The following is a 21,555-nucleotide window of genomic DNA, read 5'->3' as shown; positions in this document are numbered from 1 at the left end:
TCTCCACATGTCAGGTTCAAACCGTGTGTGTGTGTTTGTGTGTGTGTGTGAGAGGGAGAGAGAGAGAGATAAAGTTCAGTCTATGACTGAAGTCCCAAGTTAAATCCATTGTTTATTCTATTTACTCCATATTTTACATCCATTATAAAGTGTTCTATATTTACATCATGTACATGAAATACGGTTCACTTTACAGAAACATTCTCACTAGTAACACATTTCCTTTAGCATCAAGACAATCTCTTGTTATTATTGAGGGACCACTCCACTGTTCCTATCAGAGCCGTAGGCTCTTGTTTCATCTGGGGGGTTGCCATGTGGGATTCTGGTGGTGAACTGTATCACAAGTATTAAAAACACACAGGTCAGACCTGTCGTTAATCTATATCAATAAAACTGCTCTCCTCAGTCCCTTCCTTCAAGTGCCACTATCCAGCAGGTTGTAGCATGATTCAGTGCTTCAATCACCTGTTCAGCAGGTCAACAAGCTCTGCAGAAGCCTGTTAAACGCCTGCTGATTAAAATCAGGTGTTGGAACTGGAAAAAACTAAAACATGCTGGACAGCAGCACTCGAGGACCAGGACTGCCTACCCCTGCTCTACAGTTTGATCATTAAAAACTTCCAGTTATTTCATCAGTTTGTTGCATTTCTTTTAGGTTTGTCTTTCTGTAAAGCACTTTGTGTTACACACTGATGTTTGCATTTGGCAGATACTTTCATCCTGAGCGACTTCAAAACGACGTAGGAAAGGTGCTCCAGAAATAAGGTTTGATTAACTCATCGATTGATTTCTCACATTGAAACACTTAGCCAATGTTTATCATGCAAACCACCAAAGCTAATTCTAGTATTTTTTTTTTGGTAATAAGCAACCAATCAGATGTCAGCAAAGGACGCGCAGGACTGTGTCAGGGTTTCTGACAGCTGTTTGTAGGATTAAAGAAACAAAAGAACAGAAAAACCTATAAAGGCACTTCATGGTACCGAGTGAAGGCAGCGGAGCTCTGCTGGACACCACACTGAGCCCATCTAAACAAGGGCCAAGCTCTGTTAAGAGCTCCTAACACTGATTTGGTACGCTGAGACAGTTCAGTCCAGTGCCGGTGGACCCTATACTAGTCCAGTCCAGAGGTTGTAGCATGCCATGTTGATGACGGACTCCAGATGGTGGTACATGGACACCAGCTGAGGAGGAGGACTGCCACCGGCTTGTGGTTGTGACGGCAGCGGCTCTCGAAACACAACCTTCAGGCTCTGGAAAAAGACCTTCGCTTAGAGCTTTGCCAGGTTAAATACAGAAAGTGAAGCCATTCTGAGCAGGGGTGTCTAAAATGTGCAGCCTGCAACTTCAATCCAAGAACGCTAGAATTTTGTTTTAAACAGACAGAAACTTATAGGGTGTTTTCTCATTTGTTCATTTGCAGCTTTTTTCTGTGGTTCAGTTTTGTTCATACACAGAAAGCTGCAAACAAACCCAAATGTGTCAAAAACCTTCAGGCTGCTGATTTGTCAGACTACCTGGGGGCGGGGCTAGTTTGAACAAGACCACAACACAGTCTAATGCCCTTATCCTGATCTGTTTACGGATCATTTGAACTACTTCATTCAGTCATCATATTTTGTACCGTTTAGTCCTAAGCAGGATCACAGGAGCTGGCGTTTAACTCCAGCTGTGTTTGGCATTAACTTACACCTGATAGTCTGAGGTTGGGTTGTGTCCACACTACAAAGTCTATATGGTTCTTTTGTTCCACACCCTAGTGAGTGTTCTTACCTTCACAGAAGAACCACGAAATGGACCGCGGTTCTATGTAAATGGACTAAACACTGTAGATGTGAAAACACCTTTATGATTTATTGTTCATATTTCTACTAATGTGATGTCAAATAAATAATGCAGATGAACTGAAATAATTAAAAATGTTTGATTCAACCCAAACGATTTATCTTTAGTTCATCAAGTTTCGTGTTTTTATTCATTTTATTTTATGACAAATAAGATTAAGATACTAGAAAACAATCAAATCAAGGAATGTGATGATTTTCTTTTAGTAAATGCACAAAACCATGTTTATGTCTGGTATCTACAAAGGTTTACTGATCCTTTTCTACAAAAATCCAATACTTTTTTTTGGATTAAGTAACTTCTGTATTTTTAAGTTAAAAACATCTAATGTTTGTGGTTCGTGCGGTCTTGGTGATTTGACCCACGTCTCTTGATTTAGGACAACTACTTACTGTTTTTCCATGCTGTCGTTCTTTTTTAAAACACAGAAACGGTTTTGATACCTGTTATTGACGCTACGTTTCGCCGACGGCTGCCGGCTTCTTCAGGCTGACGCTGATGGTGGCGCGTCACTTCCTTCTCCGTTTATCTGCGGGCAGCAGAGGACGTTGTCGCCCTCTGCTGCCCGCTCTCCCCTCTCCGACGATGCAGTCCCATGCGTGGTCCAGCATGTAAACTCCGTCGTCCCTGTTCATGGTCCCACATCCACGTCTCCTTATCTCGATTGCTTCCTTGATCCATTTTTTGTATTTTTGTTGTTCGGTGGTTATGATCCGTGTGCTGTCCCAGTCCATTACATGGTTTTCTCTTAAGCAATGATCTGTTACGGCTGACTTTATTATTGTACTTTCTGCTTCTTCTTTAGCTGCTCTTGTGTGTTTTCGATTTGCCTCTCTCACACTCCTTTCTGTGTTCTATTGTTCGTGTGTTGAGTTGGCGTCCGGTTTCTCCTATGTATGTTTTATTGCAGATAAACGGAGAAGGAAGGGACGCGCCACCATCAGCGTCAGCCTGAAGAAGCCGGCAGCCGTCGGCAAAACGTAGCGTCAGCAACAGGTAACAAAACCGTTTCTGTGTTTTAAAAAAGCACGACAACATGGAATTAGAAATGACGCACAGCAAGAACACACCTAAGATACTTACTGTTTTTCCTGCTTGGTTGTCCAGAAAGACCAAAACAAAGCAGTCAGTGAACTTCTGGTTCAGCACAGCCTTGAACAGAATCAAAAACGTAGATCAGCAATAGTAGTACATCACAGCTTAAAGTTATGTCTTCCATCTCCACATTAGAAAGGCTAGAGATGCACTGACATGAAATTTTGGGCTGATACTAATATCTGATATTAATATAGCTGTTGAGGTCGTTAACCGACACACACACACGCGCACACACACACTCTCTGATCTTTACATTTCTGAATTCAGCAGACTAGAATAGACTGAAAATTATGCAAGCTGAATTTTTGAAAGTCTTTATTTTATAAAGATTTACTTCTATAAAGTGCAAACTAGATAATATGTGTGTGAATATGTTGCTATACACACACGCACACACACATTTACGTTTTTGAGATAATTTCCATCACTGTCACATGACTAAACAGTTACACATCCACTAGACGTCTGTCGGTCTGTCAGGACTCCAGTGAGACTGGGGTCCAGTAGAAACCTGACTGAAACACACACAAAGCTCCACCAACAGCTAATCTCAGATAAAAACAAAAAAAAAATACTGAGCAGGTTCTCACCAGATACTGGATACCACTTTCATCAAAGTGTCTGCAGCTTTGAGGGAATCGGTTCAGCAGGACTTTGATGAGGCCTTGGTACCACGCTGGGCTCATTGTGAGAAAACAGTCCTGTAACACACCACAGTCTTGTTAATGACCTCAGTCCGGGTTTGGGTGGGTAAATGATGCGCCTGTGGAGCCAGCTTGTTTGTTTATTTAGACGATTGCTTTTATCCAAAGCAACTTACAATTGTAGATGTGTGTGTGTGTGTGTGTGTGTGTGTGTGTGTGGTTAGTTCTTATGTTTGAACTAGTCTGGTTCTGCCTTTTCCAGCAGCACCCTGGTATCCAGTTTAACCACTAAGCCTTGATGATGGGGGACTCTTACCAGCTGAGGATCGATTTCCCCCACAGAGCGGCTCTGCACGGCCTGCAGCAGCTCCTCCAGCTCTGTGAATGACAGCTTGGCCAGCTTCAGTTTGTCCAGGGCCACATGCTCTCCATGGAATAATCTCCTCCACAGGTTGTCCCTGCGGCAGTGACCCATGGCCTGCTCCACGCTGGTCTGGATCTGCCTACGAGCTGATGCCACTTCGTTGTTGAGAAGAGGGAACAAAGGTGACGCGTACATCAGTCCCTGAGCCCCCGGTCGACCTCCTGCCAGAGGGTAAAACTCATTGCCGTCACTTGGGGCTGAGGCAGCAGGAGCTTCAGAGGAGGTTTCCTCCCAGAGGTCCTGGTCATTCCCACCAGAACCAGCATCCTCTGCTTGATCTGAAGGCAGCCTCTCGCCAGGCTCACAGAGATCGCGGTAGATTGGAGGAAGCTTTTTGAAGCGCCGCATGTCAGCGGTGAGGCGGGGAAACAACTCCCTCTGACTGGTCATGATAACGTAGAACCTCAGCCTAAACAGAAACAGAGAAGCTGTTTACTCCAAAAGCCGGTCACCATCCCTGTGATGTGATCTGGAAAGACACTGAAGACATCTGCACTCAACCAACCACAGTAGAGTTACTGAAACATGCAGGGGGTCTGGTAACAGCTCAGAGTCCCAGGTGTTCAGCTGGTCTCCAGACTCCCCACATTCCAGTCTGCTGGTACCAGTAACTAGAACCCAGAGCCCGCAGACTCCCAGTCTGTGCAATGACCCCAGGCCATCAGAGAATTTTATTGAATCTGAGCAAATTGAACTGAATCCGGTTTCGTGTTACTGGGCTTCAGTGTGAATCCGGACCAGATTCAGTTACAGCTGTCTGAGCTCACCTCAGCAGATGCCTCTCTCCGTCCGACTGCTCCTCGAAGGGGGCGGCATTATGACACACCACCAGGGACACGTCAAAGTCATCATGGTGATGAAGACCCTCCAGGTCCTTGTAGGAGCCAGAACTGCATGTGAAGCAGGAAAAGGAAAGAGAAGGTTGGGGAGAAGCCACTTAAGTGGAGACCAGAAATGTTTTAAGGGCTGAGGTGGCATTTCACCTGTTCCACAGTGCCACCAGGGCATACTCGTGCAGGTCTGGCGTCCCTTTCTTAGTGTCAGTGGGGACTGCACCCTTGGACATCCGTAGAGGCTTCATTCCGTAGGTGCCTGCATGGTCCGTGATGTAGTTGTAGAGCTGGTGAGCCGTTATCATCCCCGTGGAAATGGAAAAGCTCCCTGAAGGAAAAACAATCCCAGATGTTCACCGTAACCACTCGAAAGCATACTTGACCCAAATAATCTACCAATCAGTGTCTTTTAGTAAGAGACCTTTCTAAGACAGCAAGAACTACATTTCCGTTCGCACCTTTAAATCCACCTTTGCCTGACATTGTGATCAGTGACTCACCTTGTTTACAAAAAACTCATTTTACTCCCAGTGAGTTTGTGACAAGCATCAGAACAGCTACGTAGGTTTATATGAGCTTGGAGGAATCTACCCTTCACTGCTGATTTCAAAGTCATTTCCAGTGTCACCTTGAAAGACGTGATTATGTCCAAACTTGGGAATGTCTGGGTGATGGGAGATGAAGTCGTCCAGGAATTCAGTGAGCTGGTAGCCCTGCCGCAGTGTCATGTGACAGCCCACCAGGTACTGATGAACCACTCGTAGGTGGAAGTCGTAGCTGAAGGAGTGGACGTGCATCAGGTCTCGTACCTTATCACACTCCTCGGTGAAAAGCATGGAGAGCTACAACAGAGGGTGGACAAGGCCGTTAGCAGCTGCCAATGTGGGATTCTGTTTGTTACTCAGATCTCTCGGTCAAACAGAAGGTGGCGTTCTGTGGTGGTGCATAAAAAAAAACGGATTTTCATCAGATGTTATTTTCTGTTTTATTGTTAACCCTGTTGTTCTGCTGAGAGAGATCTTTATTAGACTTCACCTACGAAACAATCCAGACATATAACACCTCGTTTTTTGAAAACAACTTTAGTGTCTGACCAACAGGTTTCAGCTTCTGGCCTTCATCAGGGCAGCAGCAGCAGCAGACGAGTCAGAAACACACCAAACAATCACAGATCTTCACACACCAGATCTCCAGGAAATAAACATTTAAGATAAAATTATTTTCTGACAAAACCAACAGTTTTTGGGCTTGATTTGTTTTTAATTTGAACATATTTCGTATGTTTTTAGGTTTTGCTCTTTTCTTCCAACATTTTGACAATCTTTGAGGTCCGATGTTTAAAACTTATCAAAGCTCTTCAGGTGTACCAACATTCCCTCTGATTCTAGATGTGTTTCATATTTGTTGTATTTAAAGGTGTGGAGCACTCGTTTAATCAATACATTTGCGGTGGTCTCTAGTTGGAATGAATACCTCGTAAGTCGTACTTACAACAGGGAGAAGTCAGCTGGAGGAGAAAGTAGCTTCAGACGACAGGTTTTGGTTTTGGTGTCTTATTTCCTGATGTTTGGACATCTCACCTCAGATCGGATAACAGCAATGAGACTCTTCAACTGGTTTGCAATGTGGATGTTTTATCTCCACAAATAACACAAGTCGGGAGGAGCTCCTGCCATGTGGTGAAGTTGCTAAGGCTAACAGTTAGCTTCTACTAGCAGAGACTTCTCTACCGTCCACTGGATGCTAAAACGACAACAGCCTTCCGAGTCATGTCAAGCTTGACGTAGATCTGTCAGGATTTTCTAATCCTAGAGTTTTACGTCTGTTTTCTATCAGAAGCTAATGCAGGAGATTGGTGTAGGAGACTATTTTTATGTTCAGCTTGCATTAAAAACTCAAAGTGACTCATTACAATCAGAAATAATCATTTTAAAAATGGGTTTTCAGTGAACCACACCTTTAAACTCTGGCTGTCTGATGCTTCATGATGACTGATGAAAGCCAGAGACTAAACCACATTGATCATCTACTCATGTTCTTCTGAACAACAGTTTCTGGATGTCTGTTTGGATATGTCACCAAATCCAAAGTTTGGCCCAGATGCCATTTGCAGCCCCCAGCAGACTGCTGATGTAGCTAGACATTTTTATGATTACTTTTTATGCTTATTCTATTCTACACTAGAACGTTTTGCTATAGATAGTCTGTATGTTTAAATGCAACAGGACTGTGACTCACTATTGTAGAGATAAACTAGTGAAGGCTACCAAAGGAACATCGGTTTTGACCAACATATGTTTACGTAAGTTCTGAAATTCCTCTCTTTGCTGCTGCTGGTGGTGATGATCTGGTTCTGGTGGAGTCCACTGCTGGGACTCATCCCCACAGTGAGTGGTGTTAGTAATTAGTTTGAACTCAGTCCATCAGAACACTGGCTTAACAAGCAGGAGAGTTCAGCAGAACCAAGTGAGTTGAACCAAAGATCTCCAATAACAGAATGAGGAAAAGATCCAGTCTTGCTGGAACCAGGGGAGGGTTTTGGTTTGATGGAACAAACCTTGAAATGTGCATTAGTGACTAAATAACACAGAAACCTGCTGGGTTGGACATAAATAGCTTCTTTCCACACATCTGATCCATCAGAATCAGTAAACGTTTTTTCCAAATTTATTGAAAAACAATAGTAGAAGAAAACAGCTGGAATAAAAGGGCTGCAGCAAAATGTTGCTTTGTGATGCTCCTCAAAACTCGGTGAAAGCAAACTTTTACTCCTATAACTGAAATACCAGCTTAAAGGAGCTCCACCAGCAGAGCTCATGTTCTCTGAGCTGTGGGACTGTCCTGGAAGCTGTGCTCTGTGGAAGTCGCATTATTCTAATCGAAGACAAAACTGATTAAAACAAACCAGGAAGAGTTTCCATATATACAAGGAGATGGCTGAAGTTCTAAACGCCACGGCGGTCTGGATCACCATCAATCCTAATAAGGTTTCTGTGCGATTCCCAGAACTGATTCCAGCTCATAAGCAATCTTTATAATAGGGCTGCACAATATTAGGAAAACCTACGATATTCGATAACAGTGATTAATATTGCGATGACGATATTACTCAAGATAAATAAAAACTTAACTCAGGAACAAAAATAATCAAAAACAAAGAAATAAAAAAAAAATCATAAACATGAGAAAAGCTAAATATGTGAGGAAAGGGAAAAGAAAATGAACAAGAAAAGGCCATCAGTGGATCCCGGGAAAAGCAGAATCAGCAGAACTAAGCTAACTCAGGTCTTTGCTAACCATCAAAATTAGGTGCCATCCGCCTCGGGGGCGGGACTCTGACCTATGAGAACCCACCCACTTGGCCAAATGGGTGAAGAGCTCTGTTTGATGTGTTAAAAAAACATCATGCTTCCGTTTAACTGACAGCATGCATCATGTGTAGCAAACATTTGAGCTGACCATTCATTACGATATTTATCTGATCTTTACAATATGCATATTGTGCATGCTGATATCGCGATAACGATATATTTACGATATATTGTGCAGCCCTACTTTATAACCATGTTAAAAAATATTATTTCAAGTGTCAGCAGCATAGTTTTGTTTTTAGATGATTAAATGACCTTAGGATGCTTCATAGTGTTCGGTTTATCTTATAACAGGTTCACCCACATGACTTCATGTAAAACCCGATCAAGCTTCATCTTCATAAAAAGAAAAAAAAAACTGAAGAGAAAACCAACAACAATCCACATAAAAACCTTTTAGAGAAGACAGAGCAACATTACATAAAATACACTGAAATGAAGTAAACAGGAGTCATTTCTGATTGGTGGAGAAGTTGCAGGAGGATCTGAAACCTAAAGGATTACTGGGACTGATCGAAAAGGTCGGCCTGGTCCCAAAAACACCTGCTGCTCTTCAGAATAACAGACGCCAAACAAAACAAGTATCAGCAGATTTTGAGACAATCAGCAGACAGAACAGCAAAGCTGGAAGACCCACAGCAGCCACACCAACAAGCACAGAAAAAGAGGAAGCACAGAAGAGTTCAAAGGTCAACATATCACTAACTGCTCCGCAGAAAAGAGATCCCACCCCCCCACCCCGACAGTCCTGCAGCTCACACACGCTTCAATTAAAGATTTCCACTCATTTCCAGACAGATGAGACAGAAGGACAGATCAGGACTGGCGGCAGCAAGCAAACTGATGGCAAGGAGGGGCGGAGCCTGATTGGAGTGAGACGCCCCTCCTATAGGGTGGCAGGGACATACCGCACAATCAGATACTGCTGTGGCATCTGGAAACGGCTTGCAACGAAGTTTGGTGATGAGGCTGCCCTGATGGAGAGAGGACATAAAGTGGGACTAGGCACACACACAGAGAAAACACACAGATGGACAGAGAGGAGGACACAATGTCCAGAGGAACCTGATCCAGACGGTGATCCAGACGGGTCAGAAGCCCGTCAGCTGGACGCTGAATGACTTCATCATCTGTTAAGTTTAAAACTGAATTCAAGCTCTAATCACGATATGACAACATCTACCACTCTTATGGCTAGTTAATTCTAAAACATAAGCCACAACATTAAGGCCACCCATCAACGTCACAGTGGGTTACTGAAGGTGTCTTCTGATGTTTCAAGGTTGTCCGATACGTCTTACAGACCAATAACTGGAGCTAAACTCTGGTCCTGAGAACCCTGAAGTATTTCTTGAACCAGCTCTAAGCGATATTTGTAGGCCTTGTTAGACCCGAGGCTCGAGGCACGCGTGTCTTCTGAAGTTGGTGTGTCCGGAGTTTCACCAAACTACAGGTACAGCTCCAGCTCCAGGTGAATCAGAGACCTGAACCGGTAAAGAAACAAGGTCTCAACGAGCAGCAGTGATGAAAAGCAGAAGATGGCAGCCTTCATCAGCAAAAATATATCCACCATCCTCATACCTGAGAAGAAGAGCACCACCTGGTAGAGATGATCATCAAACCAACAGCACCAGGTCAGAAACAGTTTGTGTTTAAAGCCAGCCTCAGATACAGGGGATAGGTGGAACATAGCGAGATCTAAACTAGGTCTATGTCTTCAGTTTTCCGAGTGGCTGCTTACTTTAATCCATCATCCTCAATAGGACTAGTTGTTACTATCTTGAATATTTCTGTACCATGACTGTTAGTTTGAAGCAGCTACCAGGATGTGATGACCATCATTAGGACATTGACAGGTTATCTTCAGTACTTGGTGGCTCTCCCTGGTCCATTAATGAAGTGAGCTCAAAATTCCACAATCAGCTTCATTCCTCAGCATCATGTACTTCAGCCATTTAACAGCCTCTGCTGAGACAGGCCTGCCCCGGGTCAATTGATCCTGGGTAAATGCTGGACGTCTTAGCAGCCCAGGTAGTGTTTTTCCTTTTCCGCCACAGAGTGGCTGTTCCTTTCAGATGACTCAAATTTCCTCAAGTAGCTTTGTTATTGAGCTAACTACACAACTCCTGACTACATAAATGCTACCTCAACTGAGCCCAACTTCCCAGTCCAGCCTTAGTTCTTTGCTTCAGCTGCTAAGTTGGTGTATCGCAGCCTCTTGCACGCCTCATCGACTACATCCTCCCAAAGGACTTTCAGCTTGATGACAAATGTGTGATATCCAGATTTGAACCAGAGGACCAGATCTGGTCACAGGGTGGAAAATTAGCTTTTGTCCTAGGACCACTTGCATCTCCCAATATTTGGTGCCCTTTATTAGGCCTGAATCGGGAGATGATCTTGGTTTTTCTCCTGCTCGTGTGAAGGAAGGGGGTATTGATAGATAGATACCCTCTTTCCCTCCAGATCAGCTGGTAGGCATTTCAGCAGCTGACTGTGTCACCAGGTGTACCTCCCTTAAGTTAAGTTGATCTTCCAGTTGGCCAAGATATGTTCGAGGCTTCATTAAGTAGGCTGTCTCAGAGCATCAGCAGATACAGATGTTTCTGTAAAATCACCTGGCCCAGATTGTTAATCAGAACTACAGAACTACAGAACTACAGAGCTACAGAGCTAGAGTGTCCAGATTTACAATTCTCCCTCTCAGTTTACCAAACCTTAAAGATGATCCGCTAATAGATTCAATCACAATCTTCCCTTTTCGCAAAGGTCACACAAATTCTGTTTCGATTCAACTTCAATCTAAAGACGGCAGAACATAAAAGTCAAGCACATGTTGTTCAAAAGGGTTTCCAATGGAGTGATGACATCACCAAGACACGCTAACGTCTGATACGTAATGACTGATCCAGGTAAAACTACAGTTTTATCAATGGTGTTAGTGGACATGTAACATGCAGCATCTTCATGTTTCTACATGAAACACTCATAACAGTTGAATCTTTCTCAAATCAAAGCAAAAAGTATAAAGTACCAAGGTTTTAAACAGTAGTGAGAGCATTGTTGAGTGAGCTAACACAGAAAGTACCCCTTTCAGACCTTTCTGAAGGTCTTTGCTGGCCAGAACCACTTGGCCTGGAGATGTTTTGGTCACATCCATGAATACATTCCAACTCTTCCAGACCAGGTGGTAAATGGCCTGTATTTAGACAACACCTTCAAGGGTTCTACAACCCCCCCTAAGGTGCTTTAAAACACACCAATCATTCACACACCTATTCACATCCAGTGGTCCACATCTGAAGGACAAGGAACATTCTGTGAAGACAAGCTTGTCCCGGTTTGTGAGAAAGAAGACACATAGTAGGTACAATGGAGTAGTCACAAACAGAATGGCTTCAGTCTACCTGCACCAGCACTCTGTGGTATTTCCAGAGTGTGCACTGTGAGAACTCAGAATACTGCTGAACGGATAGATAACTCTGTCGCTGCAGAGTTTCACCGTGCCTGCTGTTCGGTTTGGTCTATCAGCTTCTGTCTTCCTCCAGTAGAGGAACTTAGGGATGTTACTCACTTGGTTTAGGTTACACCTCATAAAGAATACACTCTACACGTGACCTTTGACACATGCCTATCTGAGGCCAGAGCAATGGTAACCCAGAGAGAGCGCAGCTCCAGTCTACAGACACAGTTGGACTTTTACCTGCGAGTTAACGCTCTGGCCCATTGGAATGCGGGAGCACTCCAGTGCATACTGCTTCACACAGAAGTAACAGCCCTGACAAGAGTAGAGAAAGCAAAGAGTTCAGAAAACCTGGACTGGACTAGACTGGGTTCAGCCATAAACACACAGAAAAACACCGGTTGCAAGTTTAGCTAATATTAGCAAGTTGCCACGAATTTACAGCAATACAATAAGAGTTCAACGTTGGTTTAAATTTGCAATTAATCAGATGTTAATCACAGTTGTTTTTGCCTTGGTGGTTTTGTGGTGAACCTCCAGCAGAAATAAATGGTTGCCTTGGTTCTTGAAGCTACTGAGGCCAGCATAGAAATTGCCCATTACACATTTTAAATCTAAAACCCGATGATGACACACAGGAAGTTATACAGGAAGTCAAGGTAATGTTACCTGAAAGGCCAGTTCCATCAGCACGATCCCCCCTGGCAGCGCCCTCTGGAGGTGATAGGCGCTGGTGCCAGGTGACATAGCCTGCAAAAACACAACATAGTTACATTCCACAGCAGGATTCATTATTCTGTTGGATAGTTGTGGGCAAAAAAATTAGAATGAAAACAACATTTACTATCAGAACAGTTATTAAAAATTCACTGAGGTGGAAAACTGTTGGGTAATTTTTACTTCTCCACAACCCTGGAACCTGAAATGAACACACATCACGAAAGGGAGACATTTTACACTGAATTAGCCAAATGAGGGGGAGACCACCAATGACACTAACCCTCTCCAGAGCTAGATGCCATGCGACTCCCACTTTCTTCAGAGTTTCCAGTGGCTTTAATCAGCAAAGGATGGAGAAGGCGGGGCCTTCTCGGGTTACAGAGGTACAGAGACCCATCACCCCCCCACACAAAGGAAGATTCACAGACCAAGCAAAATGAACATTTAATAAAAATACCTAACAAAAACTTTGCGAGGTTATTTGGTCATTCTCCAAACTTTTGGCCAAATGTGTGGATTTCAACATTCTAAAATAAAACAGCTGGTCTTAATATTAAAATTAAAACATAAAAGTAATAAGTTAAAGTGTATTTATTAGAAATAACAAGGTGGAAAATATTTTTATTAGGGGCACCAAAATCACTCGGCCCAAAATTAAAAAGGTGGTCCTTGCCCAGGGCTGCCTATTATCTGACCAAAGACCACAAAAATTTGCCAATTTTTTAAGTCACATGTAAAAATATTCACAGAGGAAAACACATTTTCCCCAAATATCTTGTATAAGAATCAGCATACGAGCCTGTCTGAGTTTTCTAGTGTGTGTGTGTGTGTGTGTGTGTGTGCGCGTGAGAAGAACACAGAGTTTGGAGTTCCTCAGATGAGAACCGACCTTAGGGCTGTCCTCACTCTTCTGCTTCACATAAGAAAATGACATCCTTCCTTCCAGGGACATAGAGTTCAGCATGGCCGCACGGGCCCGAGCAATGCTGCATGGAGAAGGGGGGAGGGGTCAGGGGGGTTGGACTATGAACCAGTAAAGATCTAATTAAATGAAATATGGCTGAGCTTTCATTGAGAGTGAGTTACAGACTGGAGAGGAATTCATCACAATAAACAGCAAATTATGTTATCAAAATGACAAATTAGTGTTTCTGTAGAGCTGAGAAATGTTTCCTGTAAAACATGAAGCTTGCTTTCATGCTGATGGCTGATGGTGATAAAAATCTGATGTGGAGATCTGGAGGTTTCTAGGTGTATTTTGACCTATGATGGAGCTACCAAGACTTAGCAGGTCATACTGTTCCAGGCAAGATTAAAAGGTGTCCACATGCCAAATTATTTTATAATTGGATGTATTTGAGGCTTGCTGTGCTGGCTGTTAAACAGAGTCTATAAAAGCATAGCAATCAATACCCCAAATTGGATTTTCTTTAGAAAACCTGTTCAGATCTGCGTCCAAAAAGAATCCTGGAGGGCTGACATTTCTAAGACCTTTTTTTTAGATGCAAGACATTGCACAGATATATTGAGTGATGTTTCTTTTCCTTTTTCCTAGTTATCTACCATTATAGGACATATCCTACTTTGTCGTGGTGCAGGGAGAAAGAACATTATAACCTTGGTGTCTGACTACAGTCAAAGATGTAATGTGACAACAAACCTGCGAGCTGGAGATGGAGGCCGGACCTGGACCAGAATGAAGCCCATGCTCTGCAGGTACTGGACATACTGCTGGAGGAAGTTGCTGGAAATCTCAAGCAGCCAGGGTTCTTCTTTGAGCCGGCTGGGAAGCATCTCACTGGAATCGGTGCTGTAGCTTCGGTCTCGGCCCGATGCTGTGGAGTCACTGGAGCGGTGCCTTTTCTACCAACAATATATCACAGCTTCAGAAACATTTTATCCAACAAAACCATAAAACTTTTACACTAAAACAGACTCTAGATACATTTACTGGTGCTGGTAAGTTACAGATTTAATGATATTTGTTTGTTATGTTACCATCAGTTGGGACATGGATTTCACACGACAAGACAACAACAACACGGATAGATCATAACTAACCCTGACCTTGATCTGACAAATGAAAACACAAGTAAACTCCAGAGAGTTTTAGATGAGGTGTATTATTTAGCATATTCATGTTTAGGTGCTGTTGTTTATCAATTCCTGCTAAAATACATAATTTTATCTTTATGGTTCAGATGAATCTATGATAGAATGGCTTACTTGTATAAACAATAAAACTAAATCATAAGATAAGCATGAACTGAAACAATTGGACCAAAGCACAGCAAGACGCCTGCTGACTGGCACCAGGAAACAGGAATACATAACCTCAGTCCTGGCCTCTTTGCGTTGGATTCCTGTTTATTTCAGGATCCATTTGAAAAATGTACTGTTTGTTTTTAAATCCTTTGACAGTATGGCTCCCTCCTAAATCTCCAAGCTTCTGACTGCCCATGTTCCCATCAGAACCATGTGTTCTAGCTGCCAGACCTTCTCTAACCGTGCCTAGATCTCGACCCGTGGTGACAGGGCCTTCTCTGTGGTCAGAACTAAATTACGAAATAGCCTTCCCTTGCATATACGCACTGCTCATAACCTTGAGCTTTTTAAAGCTCTGCTGATGATACATCTTTTTTATTTGGCTTTTAATGTGAGTTGACTCAGACATATAAGTTTTCCTTTAGACAGGTTTTAGTTTATTAGTTTTTACTATTTTTCTCTGTCTCTTGATTATATTTTAATGATTGTTTTAATTCAATTCAATTCAGGTTTATTCATATAGCACCAAATCACACCAAAAGTCGTCTCAAGGCACTTCACACAGTAAACATTCCAATACAGGTCAGTTCATTAAGCCAATCAGTAAAAGGTTTCCTATATAAGGAACCCAACAACTTGCATCGTCACTGACTAGTGTCAGTGACTTTACAGCAATCGTCATACTGAGCAAGCATGTAGCGACAGTGGAGCGGAAAACTTCCGTTTAACAGGAAGAAACCTCCAGAGGATCCTGGCTCAGTATAAGCAGCCTTCCTCCACGACTCACTGGAGAAGACAGAGCAGACACACACATCCACACATGCAACATGTATACCAAATAGTGTTTCTATGGTTACATTGTGATTTCTTAGTAAATATTCTATTTAGTGAGAGATAAACTTTATTGTATTTATCCTAGTGAATCTATAATTTATTCAACAGGTAAACTAGTAATAGCACATTCAGTGTCAAAGAAAGTAAAGTGTTATTATCAGGAGAGTAAGCTTCTAATGCTTCTAATCTTATCAGTATTCCGAAGGTGGAAGAAGGAAATCCTACAAACCTGTTTAATGTGGGATTTGAATGACATGTTCTGGTCAAAGATAACACCAAGGTTCCTTACTTTTATTGGTTGTTTGTGTTTTGTTCTACAGCACTTTGGGGCAGTGTTAAATGTAAAAATGTGCTATAGAAATAAACTTAACATGAAGAATGAAAGTTTCTAAGTATCAGGATACAAAAAACATTGTTGCAATAATATTTAATTAGAGTTTATCATGCAGTCGAGATGGAAACATACCTTTAGCTGAGGTAGAGCTGTGGCTTCTTCTTGGATCTGCTTTCGGAAGGTGGGGTCAAATAGAAGAGGGGTGGCACAGTAGTGGACAAGTCTTGAAGACTGCTTCAGAATCCCCAAATCTGTCCCCTGTAGAAATGTTCAATGATTACTATAACAAAACATCACATGGACTTTACAGACAGGAATCTGGACTAAAAGCTTCACATGTATCAAGGTCAAAGCAAGGTCTAATACCAAGGATCTGACATGGAGACAATGGGCCAAACTACGCCTTTAGAACGAGCCCCTTTAAAACAGACCCCTTAGAAACTAAACCCCTTTATAAGTGGCCTGTGTTAGCGTCTTTCTTCAGATTTGAATCAGGAACAAACCAAACGCAGAGATAAGAGTTGAGGCTTCATCATGTCCGATGGAAATGTGAACTTGTGCAAATTTACTTTATTTTGGGCAATGGTGGCAGAGGAGTTAATGCCCGCCTATTAACTGGAGGGTTGCAGGCTCAAGCCCCACTCAGACTGTTGCAGTCGTGTCCTTGGGCAAGAAACTTGCACCCTCTTGCCTGCTGGTGGTGGTCGGAGGGACCGGTGGCAGCAGTGCTCAGCAGCCTCGCCTCTGTCATTTCGCCCCAGGACAGCTCACCACCACCAGTGTGTGTAAGTGTGTGTGAATGGATGAATGACTGTATAAATACAGGCAACTAACCATTTAATTTGAAACTAAATAGAAAAACAAGTCATTTTTTTATTTTTTTACAGATTAGTGATCTGATGTTTGGAAAAAAGACACGAAGAAAGATTTGAGAGGAAACACATGAACATACTGTGTGAAGGGCAACATGAACTGGGACCTCCATGAACTAAGCTGTAATCCCCTTCAAAAGATGCCCTCCCATCCAAGAATCTTTCTGAACAGGATCTGGGATACTTACTGAAATGGGCATGTTGGACTGTGCTGACCTCTGCTGCCAAGTCACAAACAAATTTTCAATTTTCATCTGTTTTTCCATTTCTGTCAGAACAAACAAAAAGGTGTTATTGTACCTTCAATAGGATCTAGTTGGGTTCACTGAACAGAAATCAGGGCTAGAGTTACCTCTACGCTCAGCAGCTTTGATCTCCAGGAGCTGCCCACCATGACGGGCCACCACATCTCCTTCCATCAAGGGTCGTATGGTGCAAACGTCCCTAAGGGCCTCATCAAAAGGGAGCAGCTCAGAAGGGAAGTGGAGTGGAGCAAGAGTTCTAGCAGAGCTTCCCAGCCTTCCCTGCTCCTTACTGGGCAAAGGAGGAACAGCACTACGCAGCAACGCATCAGGCTCCATGGAAGGACTGAGAAACGGGTTGGGATCCTGGAATGGACAATTCAGGAAGCATGCATGAACTGACTGACAACCAACCACTCACTTAGACTCACTAATAACCTGACTATATAAGACAGACATCATTAAGACTTTGTAAATAAACCTGGCCCAGAATCAGGATAAACATGAATGTGACACTGAAAAGTGAAGCCTTCGATAAACATTCTAAAGGGTTTCAAACGCAAGTATTGTACACCGTCTGTTCATCATTATGACATGAAGTCACAAATTTATTTACATCTTCCACCAGGTAAAAATCAACCCGTTTGGTCATAAAAGTCACCCTCCTACCAGCCTTACTCCACCCACAATTCCTGTTGCACCAAAAGGAGGCGATGCCCAGCTGACCGAGAAGGCAGCGCTGCGGCAGTGGCTGGTTGGAAAATAAATCTTCCTCTAAAACAAAATGGTAGCTCATTGAGTTTGGTCCAGATTCATCTGAACAAACCACAAGACATCTGGATCAAACTAGAGATGTTAAGCCAAAAATTTGCCATAATCCCCTGCAGTGTTCTCCTGTTTGTGTTTAACATGTTTTAATGTGTGTTCCAGTTACAGGTGTACAACTGGCACCTGTCTGATTCACAGCTTGGACATGTTGCATGACCTACTATATTGCCAACACCATCCTGCTGGTTGGTCTTAAACAACTCCTGGTTGGGAAAATGTGACCAAACTAATGACCGGCATTAGAAGGAGGAGCCAAGATGTTGTGACTGCATATGGATCCAAAATGTAAAATAAAACAGGTGTAAATATATTTTTTTCTCAATATTTGTGAAAATTGAATCAACACGTCCACCAAGAAACTTGGAACAAGAGTAGGAAGGAGGTGGGGTATGTTGTTAATTTCACAGATTGAATGTATTACAAAGTATAGTAACCACAGTTGCTAAAAAAAGATAATATTCGAGGAAAATCTTTATGCTGATGACACTGTGCTATATTGCACTGTGCTCACCCCTGAGGTTGCAGTGGCAGTTAGCTTTAAACACTGATGAAAATGTTTATGTGCTTTGGTGGGTGCTTTATCCTAAAAGACTTCCAAATGTCCCAAGAATACCCCAGTACTGGTAGTACTTGGTAAGTTATTCCACCGTAATGAAACGACACAGGAAAAAGAGTTTGGATTGTCCTGAGCGTGGTGTAGGCACTGCTAGCTGACAATCTTAAATGACTGGAGAAACTGAATAATGACATAAGCCTTTGCAAGAGCAGTTGGGAGCAGTTCCCTTCAGAACATTGTAGACTAACAAGGTGACTTGAAAATTATGCAGGCAGCTAATGGAGCTCAATGAACAGAGGGAAGACGTGTGCTCTGTTAGGCTGATTGAAGACCAGACGCACTGCTGCCTTCAGGAACATCTGCTCAAGTTTCAAAGTCAAGACTGTAGTCAAGTCGGGAAATGACCATAGACTGCACCAGGTGCAGAGTATACTCCATAAAGTATTAAAAAAAAAACAGATGTAACTTTACTTTTATAAACACTCTATGAAGAGTATTTTTCTTCGGGGCAGCTACAGCTCAAGAGGGAACATCGTTTGTCCACTGATCGGAACGTCCCAGGCCCTGCTAGGCCACTTGTAGAATTATCCATGGGCAAGATACTGAACCCTGAAAATGCCTTCTGTTGGTGTCATCAAATGGAAACCCACTGTTCCTCATGGATGGGTCAAATCGGAGTCCTGGTCTTCTCCAAGTCTTGGTCTTCCTGATCCCTGGTTATGCTGGGACACTAACCATGATGGTTTAGTGTTGGGGTGTTTCTAGAACTGAACTTACAGACTGATAACATCATTCTCTGTATTCTCTGTTTGTTGATTTAAACTCAAGGGTTAGTCAAACTGTTGTTTATCTATATTTCTGAACAGTTCACGACTAGCATGTCAACACCCCCTTGATCCAACACAACTGACCTTAAACAAATGGTTAAACCAAACCAATATATTATTCAACATTAGTGTTGGTGTCTGCTGTTGAGAGGCATGTTTGGACCCATTTGTTCAGTGGAGCAGCTCAGGACCCAGATGACCCAGTGTGACAAAGCTGACTACACAATGCCCACAGGCTACAGGGTCAAACTGTGCACTGGTGCCCCCTCTGCTTCACATCAGGACCGTGACAGATGAAGTTCTGTTCAGGCAAATTTTCTGCTACTCTGATTCTGCCTTCTGTCAGAACTCATTAGAAATAAAGGGATGAAGAGTGGGGCCATTGGAGAGAAAACTTTACTTTTCGTCTTTTCTTGTCTTAGAACTTGTAACTATTGTCTCCAAAGGGGGAAGCTAAAAGGGTGTTGGCTGTCTATTTATTTATTAGGAAATGCTCTAATAAACTCTGTCAGTTAGCTGCAGTGCATGCTGGGAGTTCCTGTGGTCAGAAGGGGTTGGCTAGCAGGCAAGATCTACCACTCTCACTGAATTATTTAATAATTAGCTTCAGACACTGCTCACCAACATAAATTTCACAGAAAGTTCACTCTTTCAGCTCCAGAAGCTCATTTAGCGACAGACTGATTCCACCATGACGCTCCACACAGGATGCCTTTCTGCCTGTAACCATCAGACAAACATCTCCACCCTGCAGAGCTCGTGTGAAACTATTTCACTAGAATTTTTAATCACTTGTGTCTTACTGTATATTTTAGGCCCTTTTGATGTGTACTTTCAAATCAAAGCACAGAAAGTAAACCATTTACCCAATGGGGATTAATATAGTATATCTGAATCTTCACTTTTAGTCACTATGAGCTGATTATAGTAAGTGACTATAGTGTCTATAGTGAGATTATTTCATATATTTAAAAAAAATGTTCTCGTCTCGTCTTCCTCCGCTTATCCGGGTCCGGGTCGCGGGGGCAGCATCCCAACTAGGGAGCTCCAGGCCGTCCTCTCCCCGGCCTTGTCCACCAGCTCCTCCGGCAGGACCCCAAGGCGTTCCCGGACCAGATTGGAGATGTAACCTCTCCAACGTGTCCTGGGTCGACCCGGGGGCCTTCTGCCAGCAGGACATGCCCGAAACACCTCCCCGGGGAGGCGTCCAGGAGGCATCCTGACCAGATGCCCAAACCACCTCAACTGGCTCCTTTCGATCCGGAGGAGCAGCGGTTCTACTCCGAGTCCCTCCCGAATGTCCGAGCTCCTCACCCTATCTCTAAGGCTGAGCCCGGCCACCCTACGGAGGAAACTCATTTCGGCCGCTTGTATCCGCGATCTCGTTCTTTCGGTCATTACCCAAAGCTCATGACCATAGGTGAGGATTGGGACGTAGATCGACCGGTAAATCGAGAGCCTGGCTTTCTGGCTCAGCTCCCTCTTCCCCACGACAGATCGGCTCAGCGTCCGCATCACTGCAGACGCCGAACCAATCCGCCTGTTGATCTCCCGATCCCTCCTACCCTCACTCGTGAACAAGACCCCGAGATACTTAAACTCCTCCACTTGAGGTAGGACCTCTCCCCCGACCCGGAGGTGGCAAGCCACCCTTTTCCGGTCGAGAATCATGGTCTCAGATTTGGAGGTGCTGATCCTCATCCCAGCCGCTTCACATTCGGCCGCGAACCTACCCAGCAAGAGCTGAAGGTCAGAGCTGGATGAAGCTAGGAGGACCACATCATCCGCAAAAAGCAGAGACGAGATTCTCCTGCCACCAAACTCGACACACTCCACACCACGGCTGCGTCTAGAAATTCTGTCCATAAAAGTGATGAACAGAACCGGTGACAAAGGGCAGCCCTGGCGGAGACCAACCCTCACTGGGAACAGGTCCGACTTACTACCGGCTATGCGGACCAAACTCACGCTCCTCTGGTAAAGGGACTGAATGGCCCTTAACAGAAAGCCACCCACCCCATACTCCTGGAGCGTCCCCCACAGGGTGCCCCTGGGGACACGGTCATAAGCCTTCTCCAAATCCACAAAGCACATGTGGATTGGTTGGGCAAACTCCCATGCCCCCTCCATCACCCTTGCAAGGGTATAGAGGTGGTATAGAGCTGGTTTTCAAATTAATTATCATCTTTATGTTAGGTGTTTCTCTGTTCATAACCTTTATGGACAGGATTTCTGGAGCAGCCAAGGTGTTGAGGGCATCCGTTTTGGTGGCCTGAGGATCGGGTCTCTGCTTTTAGCAGACGATGTGGTCCTGTTGGCTTTATCAGAACGTGATCATCAGCTTTTGCTGAAGTGGTTCGCAGCTGAGAGTGAAGTAGCTGGGATGAGAATCAGCT

At 43.6% G+C, this 21,555-nt stretch overlaps 1 protein-coding gene across 6 annotated transcripts in view; it reads right to left on the bottom strand.

Moving 5' to 3' along the window:
* Positions 1 to 888: 888 nt before the first annotated feature.
* The window catches only part of szt2 (SZT2 subunit of KICSTOR complex), a 93,186-nt gene continuing 72,519 nt past the window's right edge, over positions 889 to 21,555 (bottom strand). For 5 of the 6 annotated variants that reach the window (XM_015962238.3, XM_015962240.3, XM_015962241.3 and 2 more), the window contains 15 exons: positions 17,059 to 17,314; positions 16,895 to 16,974; positions 15,967 to 16,092; positions 14,062 to 14,264; positions 13,291 to 13,387; positions 12,351 to 12,431; positions 11,922 to 11,996; positions 9,127 to 9,192; positions 5,476 to 5,689; positions 4,998 to 5,175; positions 4,782 to 4,904; positions 3,907 to 4,423; positions 3,537 to 3,647; positions 2,932 to 3,000; positions 889 to 1,256 (listed from right to left, as the gene is read on the bottom strand). In XM_015962238.3, coding sequence (XP_015817724.1) covers positions 1,113 to 1,256; positions 2,932 to 3,000; positions 3,537 to 3,647; positions 3,907 to 4,423; positions 4,782 to 4,904; positions 4,998 to 5,175; positions 5,476 to 5,689; positions 9,127 to 9,192; positions 11,922 to 11,996; positions 12,351 to 12,431; positions 13,291 to 13,387; positions 14,062 to 14,264; positions 15,967 to 16,092; positions 16,895 to 16,974; positions 17,059 to 17,314 — 2,340 coding nt within the window. In that variant the 3' untranslated portion in view covers positions 889 to 1,112. The remainder of the gene's footprint in view (positions 1,257 to 2,931; positions 3,001 to 3,536; positions 3,648 to 3,906; positions 4,424 to 4,781; positions 4,905 to 4,997; positions 5,176 to 5,475; positions 5,690 to 9,126; positions 9,193 to 11,921; positions 11,997 to 12,350; positions 12,432 to 13,290; positions 13,388 to 14,061; positions 14,265 to 15,966; positions 16,093 to 16,894; positions 16,975 to 17,058; positions 17,315 to 21,555) is intronic. The other variant, XM_015962242.3, reaches the window with a different exon arrangement.

The sequence above is a fragment of the Nothobranchius furzeri genome, chromosome 16 (genome assembly GCF_043380555.1).
Source record: "Nothobranchius furzeri strain GRZ-AD chromosome 16, NfurGRZ-RIMD1, whole genome shotgun sequence".
Taxonomy (NCBI): domain Eukaryota; kingdom Metazoa; phylum Chordata; class Actinopteri; order Cyprinodontiformes; family Nothobranchiidae; genus Nothobranchius; species Nothobranchius furzeri.
This window is presented reverse-complemented; position numbering and strand designations above follow the sequence as displayed.